The sequence below is a fragment of the Perognathus longimembris genome, chromosome 25 (assembly GCF_023159225.1).
Source record: "Perognathus longimembris pacificus isolate PPM17 chromosome 25, ASM2315922v1, whole genome shotgun sequence".
Taxonomy (NCBI): domain Eukaryota; kingdom Metazoa; phylum Chordata; class Mammalia; order Rodentia; family Heteromyidae; genus Perognathus; species Perognathus longimembris.
This window is the reverse complement of record NC_063185.1, coordinates 25,176,284-25,193,114: the sequence shown is the minus strand read 5'-3', so window position 1 is coordinate 25,193,114 and position 16,831 is coordinate 25,176,284. Positions and strand designations below refer to the sequence as shown.

General features: G+C 44.5%; 2 protein-coding genes and 1 long non-coding RNA gene across 10 annotated transcripts in view; 2 read left to right on the top strand and 1 right to left on the bottom strand.

Annotated features, from left to right (window-relative positions):
• Stk10 (serine/threonine kinase 10) overlaps positions 1–4,856 on the top strand; it is a 58,921-nt gene extending 54,065 nt beyond the window's left edge. For both annotated transcript variants that reach the window (XM_048333929.1, XM_048333930.1), the window contains exons 18-19: positions 151–264; positions 2,783–4,856. In XM_048333929.1, the coding sequence (XP_048189886.1) occupies positions 151–264; positions 2,783–2,923 (255 nt within the window). In that variant the 3' untranslated portion in view covers positions 2,924–4,856. The remainder of the gene's footprint in view (positions 1–150; positions 265–2,782) is intronic.
• Positions 276–6,262, bottom strand: LOC125341841. Of its 2 annotated transcripts, XR_007209092.1 has the most exons (4): positions 6,141–6,262; positions 5,680–5,777; positions 975–2,785; positions 276–931 (listed from the first exon to the last, which is right to left on the bottom strand). It is a non-coding gene; the product is annotated as an uncharacterized LOC125341841 (long non-coding RNA). The 2 variants fall into 2 exon arrangements; XR_007209093.1 differs by lacking the exon at positions 5,680–5,777.
• A 339-nt stretch (positions 6,263–6,601) lies between these two features.
• The window catches only part of Fbxw11 (F-box and WD repeat domain containing 11), a 103,050-nt gene continuing 92,820 nt past the window's right edge, over positions 6,602–16,831 (top strand). For 4 of the 6 annotated variants that reach the window (XM_048333937.1, XM_048333933.1, XM_048333932.1 and 1 more), the window contains exon 1: positions 6,602–6,810. In XM_048333937.1, the coding sequence (XP_048189894.1) occupies positions 6,766–6,810 (45 nt within the window). In that variant the 5' untranslated portion in view covers positions 6,602–6,765. Of the gene's footprint in view, positions 6,811–16,550; positions 16,713–16,831 lie in introns of all 6 variants that reach the window. The other 2 variants (XM_048333938.1, XM_048333936.1) reach the window with 1 other exon arrangement.

Here is a 16,831-nt window from a genome sequence, read left to right as displayed (position 1 = left end):
CTTGGGCACATGTACTTGTATATACGGTTGTATGCAAAGGGTATTAAGAAAATTTAACATTGTAAACACAGGATGCCAGCACCATCAGGGCTGTGACTTTGGAAAGTATCTGCTCTTTCACACACTTGTTCTGCCTGGCATTTGTTGCAGAATGAAAAGTGTCACCTTTTGGTAGAACATGAGACTCAGAAGCTGAAGGCCCTGGATGAGAGCCACGACCAGAACCTGAAGGAGTGGCGGGACAAGCTTCGGCCACGCAAAAAGGTAATACAGTGGACTGACTGATGGCTGGGCTGGGGTCCTAGCTGGCGGCTTTGGGCAAAAACCACTGCCGAGATATTTCAGGTTTTACAAGAATCCAGCCACTTGGGGCTGGTCTAAGGCTCCTTTCCCCACTGCCTGTTAGGCACTGCCTACGCTCTGCTCTGTAGGCCATTTCTTCTCTGTCATGTGGACCCCATTCCCCTATTTCCAAACAGGAAGCACACCTTGAAGCCTAATGCTGAGTCTGCCAGCTAGAGACACAATTGTAACACACCCTGTGGGTGTAAGGGTATGCACATCTACCTCATGTGTGATGAGATTTGGCTCATGGGACAGCTTCTGTCCTTACAAGGCATGGTGTTTATAGGCTCCACCCACAAACAAGCAGAAGAATGACACGAGAGTGAGTCACTGGCTCATCCTTAGAATTCTGTTTACTTCACCTGACTCTAAAGTGCCCTTCTGCTGTCCTACAGATTGAACCCAGCACTGCCAAGCATGCCAGGCAGCTCCTAAGCCCCCATCTTATTTTATGAGGCACTTTCTTATATAGTCAGGGCTTGATCTTGAACTCAAGACTCCTGCCCAGCCATGAGTGATCACCTGGATAATAGGTATGGCCATCACATCTGGCTCATCTTGCCCCTCTCCCTTCCTCTGCTCCCAGCTTGAGCAGCCCCATACTCCCCATCTAAGTTTCTTTATCTCACATTTATTTCTCAGCCCACTGTAGCAACTCCTGTCAAGACCAGTAAAAATCCTAGTAGCCAAATCTCATGGACAAGACTAGATTTGCCCTGCTGGGCTCCCTGTACTGGTATTTTCTCTTGCGGGCCCATCTAGGTATCTCACCCCTCTGACTGGCTGCTTTGAGTTCACTCATGCCCACAAACACATCCACACCCTTTGCACTGTGCCCTGGAACTTTGATTCAAACTTCTCCTCCCCTTGTTTTAACTGGACACTGACATTAACTTTAGAATTGAGACACCATATTTTCTGTCACTTAGTTGTGATACTTGCTTTGCTATCCTACTCTTCTAGTAGGGGTTGTTTACTGTTTTTTTTTTTTTAAAAAAAATCTTTTTCTGATAGTAGGATTCCCCTAAGTATATTTTGCAGAGCTGCCTTAGTAGACATGAATACCTTCATCATGTAAGGTGTTGTTTTTTTAAATCCCCACGAAGGCTGAAGGATAGGTTCTCTGGATAGAGGCTAGGTTGAAAATTGTTGTCTTTCAAGGCTTAAATTCTCTTTCCTTGCTCTTCTTCCATTTAGTTTTTGTCAAGAAATAGGTTATTATTCTAAGGGGGTTGCTATTGTAAATCACTTACCTCCTTTCCTTTGTAGCTTTCAGTATTGTTTCTATATTCTGTGCATGTAGTGATTTTACTTGTAATGTGTCTCCCCTTTTGTCGGCTTGAAATGCTGTAAGGCCTAAGTAGCACCTGGATGATACTCTCTTGGGATTGGGTAACTTTTCTACCATGATTTTGTCGAATGGGCTTTCAGTACCTTTAGTTTTTCTTTTATATCTATCACCTTGTATGTAGATTTGAACTTCTGATGGAGACCCAGAGGTCTTGTGCATGCCCTTGGTGTCTTCTAAAAAGTAACACTCAAAACCGTTGAACCAATGAAGGAACAGACTTATACAGAGCAACAATGAGGTTTTAGTTGTCTTTGCATGTGTATGTTTACTTACAGTCTTCCTTGAGGTAGCAAAAGTCTGTTTTAGGTGTGAATGCTTTGCTTCCCTTGGAAGTCCTTACACGGGGATGAGGCTTCAAGTTCCACCTAATGGCCAGTGCCTTTGCAGTTTGACTCAGCAGAGTCCCAAGGCTCCTTAGCTGCCAGGAGCAATGCTGCCTCTCATTGTGGGCTGTGCTGTTTTGAGCTTGTCCTTTTGTTTGTGCTGCATTTCTGGGGTCACTCAGCACTTGCCTCAGCACAGCTGCAGTTCTCTGCAGCTTCCTCCTTGCAGAGTTTATCAGCCTCAGGATTTCTGACTACAGCCTGTTTCCCGAAGCTCAAACTTTTGCTAACCCCTGCTGGCTGTCTTGCCTGCTCTTTCCCAAGCTTCTTATAACTAGTTAAATCCAGGTTTTATGTCAAGGTGTCATGTGTACTGCCAAACTGCTACTTCCTCATGTTCCTGGACTCCGTGGACACAGAGGGTCCCAAATCCCTGTCCAGTGTCTCATCTCTCCAGGCTGGTGGAAAGGTTCTCAGGTATTTTCCTGAGGCTGAATTTGGTGATCTTTGGGTGGTACCACCTGCTGACTAATTGGTTCCCCAGCCAGCAGAGCTTACTATGAGTTCATGATGGTGAGGAATACTCATGCAGTTTGCTGCCCCTCATGGGGGTGGCAGGAGGAATGAAGGAGCCACACATCATTACTCACCCTGAGTCTGGGGAAAAGCTCAAAAAGGCTGCACTGGTGGAGCTTTGTGGTTGGTGGCCCTATAGAGGGCTGATACCTTCTGTCTAGTATCTTCTGTCTTCTCTCAAACACAGGCTCTGGAAGAGGATTTGAATCAGAAGAAGCGGGAGCAGGAAATGTTCTTCAAACTCAGTGAAGAGGTGGAGTGCCCAAACCCAACCACTCCCAGCAAGGTTGCCAAGTTCTTCCCCTACAGCTCAGCTGATGCTTCCTAACTCCTGCAGGGAGCTATGACTGGCAGGATGGGGGCCCAAAGACCTTTCATCCTCTGCAAATAAGTAACTCAGGACTCCTTCCTCCTTGCTTCTGTACCAGCTCAAGCCAGACCCTTGTTTCTGTTGCCTGCCGGGCATGGCAGAGCCATGTGTCTCAACTTCTTATTCCCTCACGGAGGGTGGCAGTTTATGACTTATCCCTGAGCCTGTCATCATCCCCAGGTCCAGTGCTGCCAAGCTGCCAGTGATTTGGACAGCTGGGATCAGGGGCCAGGAGAATGGGTATGCTGTGGTCTCAAGTCCCTACCTGTTTTGCTGTCTGTGGGCTGAAGCACAGCTGATGGGTCGCTGGGCTCACCTCAGATGTGGCCCTTGTGGTATGCAGTAGTTCCTTGCAGTGCAGATGAGAACCACTAGCCATGTCTGTTCTCAGAAGTGCCAGGCCAGGTGCCAGCTCCTCAGCGGTATCCTTACACCCAAGGACCTACTTTCTGCTTACAACAAAGCTGTTTGTGTGGTTCGTGTTAGGTGGGGCAGTCTGTGGGGAACCATGCTGAGTTTTGGCCTCAGCATCCAGAGAAGACACAGATTGTGCTGCCAGTATGCGGCTCATGTTGGCCCTTGCATGAGATCCTGTGTGTGTTTAGGGTAAATTCCCCACCTCTTGGACTCCACAGGCAGGCTTCACCTAGCTCTCACTGCCTGCCTGGACCTGCCCCATCCTACCCCACCGCTGCCCGCTGGTGCCCTAGGAAGGCCCTTTTACTGGGCTGTGTCCAGGAGGACACTGTGCATTTCAGACCAAGCTTGGTAGTCACTTGGACTTCTCAGGAAAAATGTTTTCTGCCCCCAGGAACATGGCAGAAGCAAAGGTTCTGGGTCCCATGGGCTCTTGGGCCTTCAGGTTGGCCCCTCAAGGTGCTGATCTTCACAGGCTGAGTTTACAACCCCATATAAGCAAATGCTCCAGCCAGTCTATGGTCTATTTACAAAGCATACCTTCTCTCACCTTGATTTCTAAATGTCCCACTCAAACAGAAAATGAATAGCTTCTTCAGGAAAACAGCTACATTTCTAAAACCTTGTAGTCCTGATGACAGTGAGGACTCAGGCTATGAAATTGGTTCTGCCTTGCCAGCAGTTGATGGCTGGGAATCTTGTTGGCTCCTCCACTGTTCATGGATAGGGCCCTGGATATCTCTCTTAATTACAACTGATGCTTGGCAGGAGAGGGCCAGTTGCTGAACAAGCAAAGAGAATGTGGGCTCCTGAATCTTTAATGTAAAGAAGTTCTTGGGGCACGAGAATCCGTGGCTTCCTTAGGTTTGTCCTGATATGATGGATAGGACACACTGAGCATCTGCGTCATTTCATTCTATGGGGCAAAGGCCCTGGGGGAGCCCATGTATCCCTAACTGAAACCCAGTTGCCCTGGTGAGGCCATGTGGATGGGTGACCAGGCAGGGCTACTGGGGCAATGTTTACACATCATTCCTGCAGCCAGGGGTGTGACTTAAGTACCAGGTGAGATGCCAATTTCATGGTTTAGGGGGAGGTCTGCTACCATTCCCTCACCTGGCTTGTTGGTCCCACTGCCCAGGTTCTTTATTACATTGGTGCCTCATTGCTCAGTACCAACTAAGCCTTTCTAGCTACACTGTCTGTGCCTTTATGGATGGGGTCTGGCCTCACGGCTGAGCCCACATGCAATGCTCACTGCTGAGAAGTCCACACAGTATTTCTCATGCCCTGTGCTAAATTTCTGTATTGGGTATAAATGTTTCTCCTTTCAGTCCATTAACTTATATTTCCCTTTATGAAGAAGTTATTTTTATGCAGTTTCCAAAATTTATGAAATTTTTGTAAAATGTTCTCTGCAAAGTTAACTGTGAAAATGTAAATATGCTTCTAATAAATACCAAAATACTTTGCATTTGGGGTCGTTCTTTTGGAATGGGGTGAGAAAACAGGTGTATTTACCCATGTTTGCCCAGCAAGAAAAGGTTTATTCTTTTGAGTACACAGGTGCCTCCCATGTGAGAAAGCAGGTCAGACCCCAGGGTTTCTGTTTCAAGTGATGCACAGCAGTGAGAGAGGGAAGTATGTGAATGGGCATGTTTTCTTCAGACCTTAGGATCATTTTTCTTTTAATAACATGCATTGACCTCCACAAGTTTTAAAGGTTAAATTCTTGAAACAATCTTGAGGAAGACTTCATCATTCCTAGGAGAGACAAGGAAGTAGACCCTGGGCAAGGATTAGGCCAAGCTCACAATTGGGTTGACTTGGAATCTGTACCACCTGACTCAGATAAGGCAATTCTAAGATCATGACAGGTCAGACAGAAACAAGACCCACCCATAATCATACATGAACACAGATAAAGCACAAAGGAATATTGTCTATGCCACAAAAAGAAAAATGACTAAGCATTTTCAGCTAATATGAAGGGCTGCCTCCTCTTTACCAAGTTACAGCCCTAGTCTCAATCTGGTATTCCATTCCTTCAGATAAGATTTTCTGAGATGTCCAACCCTAGAGTTACTACCTATTCTTTACCTGCCCCAGAACAAAGTCCTGCTTCCTTAAAACTTCGCAACCCCCCTGAGAGGTCCGTGTTTCTCCGGGGCGACTAACCCCTACCCTCACTGCAGCCGGCAAGAAACTAGCTTGCTCCTGGCGCAGTGCTCAGCTGTCAGAGACTTGGTGAAAGTCACATGGTGGAGGCAGAGCTCCTGAAGGGCCGGCCCACTTACTCCTAGTTGTCCTTGGTACTGGAATGAAGCTCCATGACAACAGGGGCTTCAGTTATTTTCAGAGCTGGCTGTGAGTGCTGACAACAGTGCAGCAGACGCTGGAGAGTTAAAAAACAATACTTGTTTTCTGGACAAAAGAGTGAGAGCTCAATTCACACAGGATCACTCTCATCCCTCAGCTCCAATGATAAGACACATCTCCTGGGCCACCTCCTCCTTCCCATCTGTCTCCAACGCCCTGTACACCTCACCTTCTGGTACACTCATCTAGGTGTCCTCCCCCAGCTGGGCGTCCTCTCATCTAGGCCGTGCCTAGGCGACCCCCTCTCCAAGTACCCTCTCTCTGCACCCGGTGAACCCTCCCCCGTGCACCCACCCCTCTGGGTGTCCTCCTCTCAGTACACCTTCCCCCTGTGCGCCGCCCCCCGCTGTCTCCCCTTGGCCTGAGCCCCAGCACTCACCTTTCACGCTTCTAGAACCACTCCTCTCCACCGTCTATTTCCGCCTCAACAACCCGCAGCACCACAGCGTGGAGCAGCCTTGCCAACGTCGACCACGCATGTGCAGAAGGCAGCGCGCGCGCGTACACACACGCACACACACGCAACGCCGCCGCCGCGCAAGGCGTTGCCTCGGAGTTTCCGTTCCGGTCTTCACTGCCCGGAAGTCCGCGGCGACTAGCCGGAAGGGAGTGGGCGCGCAGCGCCGGCTGGGATTCGTAGTCGTGGCGCTTTCGCGGCCCACCCTGGAAGAGCCCGAAACCCCCAGGGGTGCTAGCCGCGCATTCGCTGTCCAGCGGGTCTCGTCGCTCCGCAGCCGTCACGGGCCACCGGGCGAGAGCGGTCCGGGAGGCCCCTCGCTCCCACAACGCCCCGGGGCCGCGGCGGCCGCTGGGAGCCGTAGTCCGACGCCGCGCACTGCGCCGGCAGAGCAGAGGGCGGAGCTGCCGGCGGCCCGGGCGGGCGGGCAGCTAGAGTGGGCGCGATCGCCGCCGCCGCCGCCGCTGCCGCCGCCGCCGCCGCCGCCGCCGGCGCCTCCTCTGCCCGGGCCGTTCGCTGTGCGCGGGGAGAGCGAGGCGGGGCCGCCATGGAGCCGGACTCCGTGATTGAGGACAAGACCATCGAGCTCATGGTGAGTGCGGCCCGCCGCACCGTCCGTTTTCCGTCTGTCCGGCCGGGCGGGCCTGCTCGTCCCCACGTCCGGCGCGAGGCCCGCCCCGCGCTTCCCTGCCGTCTCGGCCCGGGCCTGGTCCCCGCCGGCTCGGCTCGGAGCAGCTCGCCGGACACCCCGAGGTCTCGGGCCGGGCCCTCCACGCCCCCGGCCTCCTTCCCCGCCGCCTCAGGCGACGGCCGCTCGTTCCGCCGCGGCCCTCTCGGCACCCTCGTACCAGCGCCTCCTTCTCCTTCTTCAGGGAGAATTTCCTTCCCCGCACTTCCCCGGTCCAGGCCCGCTCGGCGTTTCCTAGCTCCGCTCGGGCCGAGGGAGCTGGTGGAGAGCGGGAGGAGGAGAGCTGGCAGCGCCGCCCGAGCAGGGCTTCCCGGGCCTCCGCGTCCCGGGAGTGCCCGGGGCTCTTCCTCAGCCGGGGCTGTGTGGACGCGGCCCGGTCCAAGTAGGCCCGGTCGTTCATGCGGTGGGGAGCCCTTGGGCCTGAGGCCGGAGCTTCCATCCCGGGCCCCTGTGCGGTCGGTGAGGAGCTTCCATTCCGGACCCCCGTAGGGTCAGGCTTCTCGGACAAAGGGAGGGGTGTTTGCAGAAAAAGGCTCAGGTGCTGTGCCCTTCGTGCCCCTGCGAAGGGACTGGTAACTTTACTGTTTTCCAAAGCTGCTTTGGGAAACGGGGGGGAGGGGGGAGGCGGAGGAGATCCTTGGCTCCTGGGAAAGCAATATTTCTGTCAGAAGCCCTCGAGTAGACAGGCTCGTCCCCCTGGACCACAAGCACCCTCAGCTTCATGCAGCCTTACCCCTCGGAACCCGACGGAGATTTTAGAAAGGGACCTTGAGAATGGCAAGAAGAGATGAGGACTTTGCTGGTTGGTGGAAAAATAAAATGTGTCAGGAATTACCTGACAATTTGAACATTAGGGAAATCACACTTGGGAGGTTGTCTTCCTCTCACCAATTAGTGGACTTGTCCTGGGTTTCTTCTTGTGGCAATCTTGACAATTTCTTTGTATCTCTGCTAAGACAGTAACAACTTCGCCTCAGGGTTGAAAGGAAAGGTGAAATCTTCTAACCTAGTAAAAAGTTTTCCCAGGTAGATTTTCTTCAGTGTGAAAATATTTTATTGAGTCAGTGATTCCACTGGGTAGAGATGGTGACATCAGAACCACATCCTCCATTTAAAGCTATAAATAATAAATGGTGACACTGAAAGTCTGTTGGATAGCTACATGGTTTCTGTGGATAGTAGTATCTGGGGATCTGAAATGCATGTTTTGAAAGTGGAGGTGTACAGTATCATAGATATGGAGGTACCTTAATATTTGCTATCCTTTGCATAACTCAAAGAATTGGACTTGTCCAGCATTCTTGAAAGCCAGAGAGAAAAACTCTACCTCTGGTATACTCTCTCTCTGTGTGTGTGTGTGTGTGTGTGTGTGTGTGTGTGTGTGTGTGTGTGTGTGGTGCTGAGGTTTGAATTCAGAGCCATGAGATTACTCAGCAGCTGCTGTTTGCCATTGAGCTATGCCTCCAGCAGTAGTGTCTGATTTGAGTGTGTGTGCGGGCGTGTGCGGTGCACGTGGTTGTTTTCAAAGGGACAATGTCACTTGTAGGTTTTTATTTGATTCTCACTTATTGAGCAGTTTTTCCTTTTCAGCATCATTTATCAAGCTGTTGGCCACAACAGTGGCACCTTTTGTAATACATTAATTTGATAAAATATTTTATTTTTATATTTGGTAAAATATTTTAGTTGTAATAATGTATATCACATATTCTTAAGGGTGCACAATAAATGTACTTATAACAGGAGTACTTCGTAGGGAAATATTGTTATTTGTTATCTGTATGAAATAGGCCTTTCTGTTCTTCCATTTCTACTCATTAAAAAAAGAACTAAAATATCTATTTTCAAAAGCATTAGAACACAGAGCAATTCAAATAATTGCCTTTGAATATATAGTTAAACTTAAGAACCTTTGGCCTAAATTCACTTACTTTCTGTGCGCCTAACTTAGAAGTTTTGATTTTAGGTGGGGGTGTAGCTCAATGTAGTTCAATCCCAAGCACCCTTGCCATTTGATTTTATGTAACAGTTCTTGTCTCTGGTATTAAAAGTGATTTCTGACATTTAGGGACATTATAAACTTGGATTTTAAATTGGATTGTTCAAAATTTATCAGTTATGATTACTTGAAAATATTGTTTTAAGGATTTTATTGTTCCTTGAAAGAGATATGTTAAGACTTAGTACTTTTCACAAACATGTTTGTTTATGAAGCAAAGCACAGGTGCCTATCCACAGATTGAGTAAATCCAAGATCAAATTCAGGAATGCCTTAAAATCTATTTGCAGGCACTTCCGCTATGTAAATGAGTTATCAGAATTATGTTAAAATGTTTTTAATGTTGACTTCAAAACAATATGATTGAAGGAGGAGAGGGGTTAAACTGATGGTATTTTGAAAGCTCAGAGTATGAAATATTTTAGATTTTTATGAGTCTGTTTCAGTACTCAAATATTTATGATTGTACTGCCTGTACTAGTTTGGTACTTAGTGGTTACCAAGATAACTTTCATGTGATATTCCAGTATAGTCTCTGTTAAGAGAAAACTACTTCTTTCTTTCTCTTTCTTTCTTTCTTTCTCTCTCTCTCTTTCTTTCTTAAAATCATCATCCTATTTTAGTTTGATTTTTGAGAAGATTCTTTAAAAAAAAAAGTATTAGCACATTTTATTGTTATTACTATCACCAAGACTACTTCCCTGTGGTAGTGAATCCCTAGGTCATTCTTCCAGCTTGTCACCCTCCCCCCCATCTCTGGTTTTTAAGAAGGTTCTTTTTTTTCACCTTTTCTTTCTTTCCTTTTTTTCTTTTTGTGTCATGGGGCCTGGGCGCTGTCCCTGAGCACTTTTGCTCAAGGCTAGCACTATACCATTTTGAGCCACAGCATCACTTCTTATTTCCTGGTGGTTAGTTGGAGATATGGGTCTATTGGGAACTTTTTAACCCCTGCTGGCTGTGAACCGTGATTCTCAGATGTCAGCCTCCTGTATAGCTAGGATTACAAGCATGAGCCATCACTGCCCCCAGCTCCCTTTCTTTTTTGCTGGAGTGCTGGTGATTGAACCAAGAGCTTGTTGTGCCAGGCAAGCATTTTATCACAACCCATTCTACCTTCAGCTCAGTTCTTGCACTTTCAATAAGCTGAGGAGAAAATAAAGTTTGGTTTCAGATGTATCTTAGTGGTAGAGTACAAAATACATTGCTTTTGAAAGATCCTGGTTTTGATCTCTAGTGTGGAATTAGAGGGGAGGGGCAGAAAGAGAAGAAACTCCCAACCCCAACTTTTATCCTGCCTGAGGATTGGGTTTACAGAAGATGCTCCTCCCTCTGACTTGGGTAAGTTCAGTATCTGTAACCTCTTGATTAACACAATTGAATGTACAGTTTCTGATAATGAACTTTAACTACTGCATGGCTTTTTTTTTTTTGCCAGCCCTGGGGCTTGAACTCAGGGCCTGAGCCTGAGCACTGTCCCTGGCTTCTTTTTGCTCAAGCTTAGCACTCTACCACTTGAGCCACAGTGCCACTTCTGGCCTTTTCTATATATGTGGTGCTGAGGAATTGAACCCAGGCGAGCGCTTTACCACTAGGCCATATTCCCAGCCCCTACCGCATGACTTTTATGGCCTACTTGTGGACCTATTTTTTTTTTTTAACATCTGACTGTAGTAATATCAGCTTTATTATGAATGAGTTAGAAGAAGAGTAATCCATTTTGGAAATACATACCCCAAATTCATCAGGCTCTGTCTTCTTTGCCAAAATTTAATGGAAAGAATGTAGCACGTGCATTATCTATCAAATGATATTTATTAATTCTTAATAATTTTTTATTGGTACTTATAGTACTTAGACTTGCTAGGCAGGCTGACTACACTTGAGATACATTTTCAGCTCTTCTTTTCTTTAGTTATTTTTTTGGATGAGATCTTGTTGTTTTTGCCTGGGTCAATTTGGGACTGTGACCCATCATGCCTGGCTTATTTGTTGAGAATCCTCTCTACCCCCATCCCTCCTTTTTGCCCAGTGGCCTCAAACTTCCCAGTTTCTGCCTTCCGTAATATTTTGTGTTTTAATTGGTCATGAGGCTTGAAGTCAGGGCATAGATGCTGTTCCTGAGCATTTTTTTTTTTTTTTTTTTGGCCAGTCCTGGGCCTTGGACTCAGGGCCTAAGCACTGTCCCTGGCTTCTTCCCGCTCAAGGGTAGCACTCTGCCCCTTGAGCCACAGCGCCGCTTCTGGCCATTTTCTGTATATGTGGTGCTGGGGAATCGAACCTAGGGCCTCGTGTATCCAAGGCAGGCACTCTTGCCACTAGGCTATATCCCCAGCCCCTGTTCCTGAGCATTTTTGTGCTACTTTGAGCGACAGCACCACTTCTGATTTTCTGATGGTTAATTGGAAATTAGAGTCCCGTGGACTATCCTGCATGGCTGGCTTTGAATTGTCATCCTCAGATCTCAGCCTCCTGGAGTAACTAGGATTATAGGCATGACCCACCGGCACTGGGCCCTTATTAGCTCTTGAGTTAGAAATAAGAGTTTACTCATCACTAGGAAGTACTCATAAGAATTGCTGATTGGGGGAGAGATGCTTGGTCTCTTCCATTAAAATATACCAGAAAATAATGTTAAATAATAATGTTTAGAGATGACAGTCCTGCCTCTCTTATGGATGTGAGTGAATTATGTCCTTCTTTGCACACTTAGTGAATAGTTTATTATTTGTAGTTGAAAGATTCCCTTTTGCTGAGTGACCTTAAGTGAGTCATTTTCTTTCTGTGTTATCTTTTTTTTTTTAAATCAACACAGATTAAGGCAATTTTTAATCCCCTTTCACTTTTAACTTCATTGCCCTACTAAGCAATTTCTATGTAGTCTAGTATTAACAAAAAGTATACAAGGGCAGGCTATTATTCTCATTTCCCCAAATGGTCTATGAATATTCCGAGATAAAAGGTCATCGATGTCTTCAAGTTACCCTTAAATGAGTCAAGGAAAAAATTGGAATGGGAGAGAAGAAAAGGGAAAAGGAAATAGAAGTATAATACATCTGTGTTATATCTTAAGTAACTGTATTACTTGGTGAATGAAGCAGTATAGAGTACATTGGTTCTCATTAAGAAGGTATGTTATATGTGCTTAAAAAAATTTTTTTTTGAGACAGTCTCACTGTGAGGCAGTGAATCTTCAACTCTCCATCTTCCTGCCTGAGCCTCTAGAATACTAGGAGTACAAGCTTGTGCTACTACACTTGGCCTAAAGTGCTAATTTTAGAGCTGTTGGAGTACAAGCAGGTCATAAAACCAAGGAGATGGAAGAAACTAATGAGAAATGAGTGGAAATTTTTCTCTTTTTCCTTCTTCTTATTGACTTTCTAAATGGGAAAGTGGGATTGTTCATCAAGTTCATCAAGAAATTGGACCTTTGTTACCATCACCTACCTTTGTATGCATCTAGTGGTGTGCTAACTTACAAAATGTGATTAGATAGGTGTAGGTTTCAGAGGGTCCAAATGAAATAAACCACATTTTAATAGACCTCATTGACCTACGTAAAAGAGGTTGTGGCTTGAGTATAAAATTCTTTGCCTGTGATTTTCCAGTAGGTTAGGTGTCCTTTCTGATTTGACAAGGATTAAATAAATGTGTTTCTGCATATAAGTCCTGGCACTTTTAGCACTTAACTGCTGTAGTATGTGTCATGCAAACAGAACAAGCCCAGGAAAATCACTAGGCCATTACATAGGTTCACAGGATGACATATGTACCTTTTGAGTTTGAGCTTATGAATTCTAGAAACAAAAGTTTTCTGTTCTGTGAACTCTAGGATCTTAGTTTCCATCTTGTGATTCACATTTGTACTTAGTGGGAAAGAAAGTATTTTCAATCCTAGTGATTCCAATTTTAGTTTCTGTCTCTCTTTAGATCTCAGGCTCCCTTCTGGTGTTTTCTCCCATTTAATCCTATTCCAGCTAAAGTTGGGAGATCATGGCCCTCCAGTTTCTGATCCTACTGTTCCTTTGTCAGTTCTAGTAGGAACTGCTCTATGCCCATTATATTAAAGACTCCATACTTCCTCTCTGGCCAAGTTGGCTCACTTCCCCCCCCCCCCCCCCTTGTTCTCTCGCTTGCTCACTTGCTCATGCAGATAAACTTCTGTCATCCTGGAAAGCAGGATGGACACCATTTCTTTTGGCATCAGTTTATATGATGGGAGGAGAGATCTTGTTTTGTATCTGTAGTACCGCATATATGATAATCGTTGATAAATAAAATGAATTAATTCAGATACTTTGTATGTTTCTGGGCTTGTGTTGTAATTACTTGTTTGTGTTTCCTATTAAATGATAAACTCATGGAAAGGGATGGGACATTATTCATCTTCCTCTGACACTTAGCTCCTTTATATGTAAAATGCATTCTTATAGATATTTAGTAAATGTTAAATTAAGTTTTCCTGGTGATTGTTTCCATATATTATTTCTTCCTGCCTTTATTTTAACCATCTTTTCTTCTAGAAAGCTTCATCTTTGTTATTAAATTTCATAATCTTTTATGAGACTTTTATACCTTAGTGATATTATAAAAACTGTGGTTGTGTCTAATCTTCCCTGCCAGAGTTTGTATTTGATGACCCTTTCACTCCTCCACAATGCTCACCATGTGGGTATACAATAGATAATGATTTGAATTTATGTAGTTTGTGTTTTTTCCCTATGCTGTAAAGTCTGTTATACACTCTCCTGATCTCTGTGTGTATGTGCATGTACTGGTCCTGGGATTTGAACTCAGGGCCTGAGTGCTGTCTTGTGCTGTCTTGAGCACTTTTACTCAAGACTAGCACTCTGCCACTTGAGCTACAGCTCTACTGCTGGCCCTTTTGGTGGTTATTTGGAGATGAGACTCATAGACCATCCTCAGTGGGCTGGCTTTGAACCACAGTCCTCAGATCTCAGCCTTCTGAGTAGCTAGGATTACAGGCATGAGCCATCAGCACTTTTTGATACCTTTAGGACAAAGATGGAGATGGATGGAGGAAAAAGACTAGTGAGGGAAAGTGGAAGATAATGTGGTAAATGTGACGGTCATAGACATTTTAATAATCATGCATACACTTAGATACTTGGAGATTTGTGTAATACATCCCAGAGTGGTTGCTAGCAAATAACTTAGCAAACAAATTCATTTTATAGCCATTGGTGTGAATTTACAATTGATAAGCGTTGACCTTAAAAAGGTTCTCTGTCTGGATGCAGAACGGGTAATTTTGACTTTTAACGGAGATACCCAGGTTTTCTTCTGAGTTGTATTGTTGTTAATTCAATTAGTTGACAGTGGGGCTAAACTTGTTGGTCAAGGGTAAGATTATACACTAAGTTTCTGCTTGATCACCATTGCATAACAAGAAGTTTGTCTTTGTAGGCAAATGAGAGACCAGGAAGACCTGACATTCCAATAGGCTGTCTCTAAACTTCAACCACGCTCAGTTCATAGTGTTCCCTGGTGTCAGCAGGAAGTATTTTTTAGGAAATTCCCTCTCATAGTTAGTCAGCTGTGGAAGTGGAAACACTGGGACATTATCATGAAAAAATGGGAGGAGGAGAAAGAGAAGGGTGCTTGTGCTGTGATAAGAGTATACATATTCTAGTAGAAAAGCCTCTAGACCCTACAGAAAAACAAAAATCAAGTGTGGATGGGTTCTGTTATTGAGAAAAAGAGACTTTTCTAAATGCTTTTTCACATGTTTGTTTATTTGTGTGCTGGTCCTAGGGCTTGAACTGTGATCTTCAGATCTCAGCCTCTTGAGTAGCTAGGATTAAAGACATTAGCCACTGGTACCTGGCTAACTTTTATTTTTAAGAATTAAGAACAGTAACCAGATTTGAGAATAGGCAGTAAAATATACCTTGTTTCTTTGTGATGACCACTTGAGAGTGACCAAGAAAGAAGGGCAGAAACAGGAAGAACTTGGTCCTGACACTTTAGTTGTCTTTGGCTAATCTTTGTATCTCTAGCATAAGGTTGGCCACTATTTAGGTATTGAAGAAATATTTCCATTAAGGGAAGTGAGAAAAATGAACTTACTAGTGCAGGGAAAAGGCCAAAGAATTCACAAGTTTTAGAAATGAGTTGATTAGTGGAAATTGTAGTTGTATCTTGCTATCATTTCCTCTCCTCTGCATTTTAGATATAACAAGTAATACTTTGAAACTATTGCTTTAGCAGTTATTAGCCATAATTAACTGGACACCTTTGTCAAAATTGGATTTCCAGTTTTTTCTTCTCTCAAGTCACTTTGGCTGTTCCTGAAATGTGAAAAAATAGAACATTTTTCTTGATTGCTGTGAACTTTTAACATATCTTAGAATATAAAAATTACTTGTATTCAAGTAGATTTGAGACTGCTAAGCACAAAGACTACTTAAGTTCCATTATGGTTTTTTAAAAATTGCCAGTGTTTTGACTCCGTGGTAATGAAATGCTTATTAAAGTCAGAAGATCCAGATTGCCATTTCATGATGATTGTTCCTGTTGAATCACTTAGGCTGAAAAATATTCTTCATTCTCATATTCATTAATTTAGGACCTTTGAGAATAAAACCTAGTTTTTTTTTCTCGTCCCAGGAATCAGTGGCCTTTCTGATCCCTGGTCTTAGGAGGCAGCAATGTTCTGTGAAACAGATATGGGCTCTATCATGTAGTAGACATATATAGTAGGGAAAGTTACCTCTCCTACTCTTTTGAGAATTAAATATGAGTAGCTAATGTAAAGGATCTGGGCCATTAGCAACCTTTCAATAAAGGTGTAGTTATTATTCAACTGCTGCCCAAGTACTTTGGCAGTAGTGTGGCAGTTGAGGCAATAATGAATGTATGAGCAAGTAAACTCAGTTATCTAAATTTGCATGCCTTTTCCCTCTCCCTAAGAGTTTGTTTAGAATTTGTAGTCCAAATAGAACGTTGGTATGGTAGAAAAACTGTTGATAGAATATAGACTGGGCTTAGGGTGTAAAGGTGTCATCTAGCAAATAGTTTATTAGTATTTGTTATTTTCCCTAGTTTGCCTATGACTGACCATTGAGGGTATAGGCCTTTATTGAATCAAAAGCTCACCCTTGCCATTTCTTAGAAAATGTTACATATTCCAGCTGACCATCAAGGACTTGGGTAATTTATGTAAATTTGATGTCTTCTATGTAGCAGCCTAATAGATTTATTAGGTTCCCTAATGAATAACTTTATTATGAATTACTTGAGCCCTCCTGTGTCATTTATTTGGGGCTGGCAAACTTTAACGGTTCAGTAGCTGTCTTAGAAACTGATAAGAAAGTTCATTGTAGTTGGATGTTCAGGCACAGTTTATGTGGACGATAGACAAGTTTTTAGTTGCTCTCATTTGGAAATTGCATGCTATTTATGGTGAGTGCATATTAATATTAGGCATGTTTCATTATTTCTCATATACAATCCAAGTCCTTCTCAACATAAAGATGAGAAATACTGTTCAATAGCTGATGTGGGTTGTAACGTCTTTCTAAGCCTCAGCTCCACCATTCCATTGAACCTTACTTCCATTTCTCCGTGGCCTCCTTTGCCATTGGTGCCATGGTGGGTGTATGGATTGCTCTCTGTCTTTCAACAGTTACCGAAGTGCATGTTTGGGATTTTGTTGAAGAAAGCTGGATACAGTAAACGGAAAGAATCTTGGAAGATGATTGACTGCTGTCTTTTCTCAGACTAGTCTGAAAGGGAATGCCCCCATTCATTCTGGATTGGTGGATCTGAAGTACAAAATATTTTCCAGGTAAGCGATTGCCCTGTATTGTTTTGTTTTGTGGAACTCACCTCACTGAAAGGCATTTAAATTTATTTTTTTCATTTTCCATTTCTTTTTTCCATTACTAGGGAAAGGAAGTAATACTA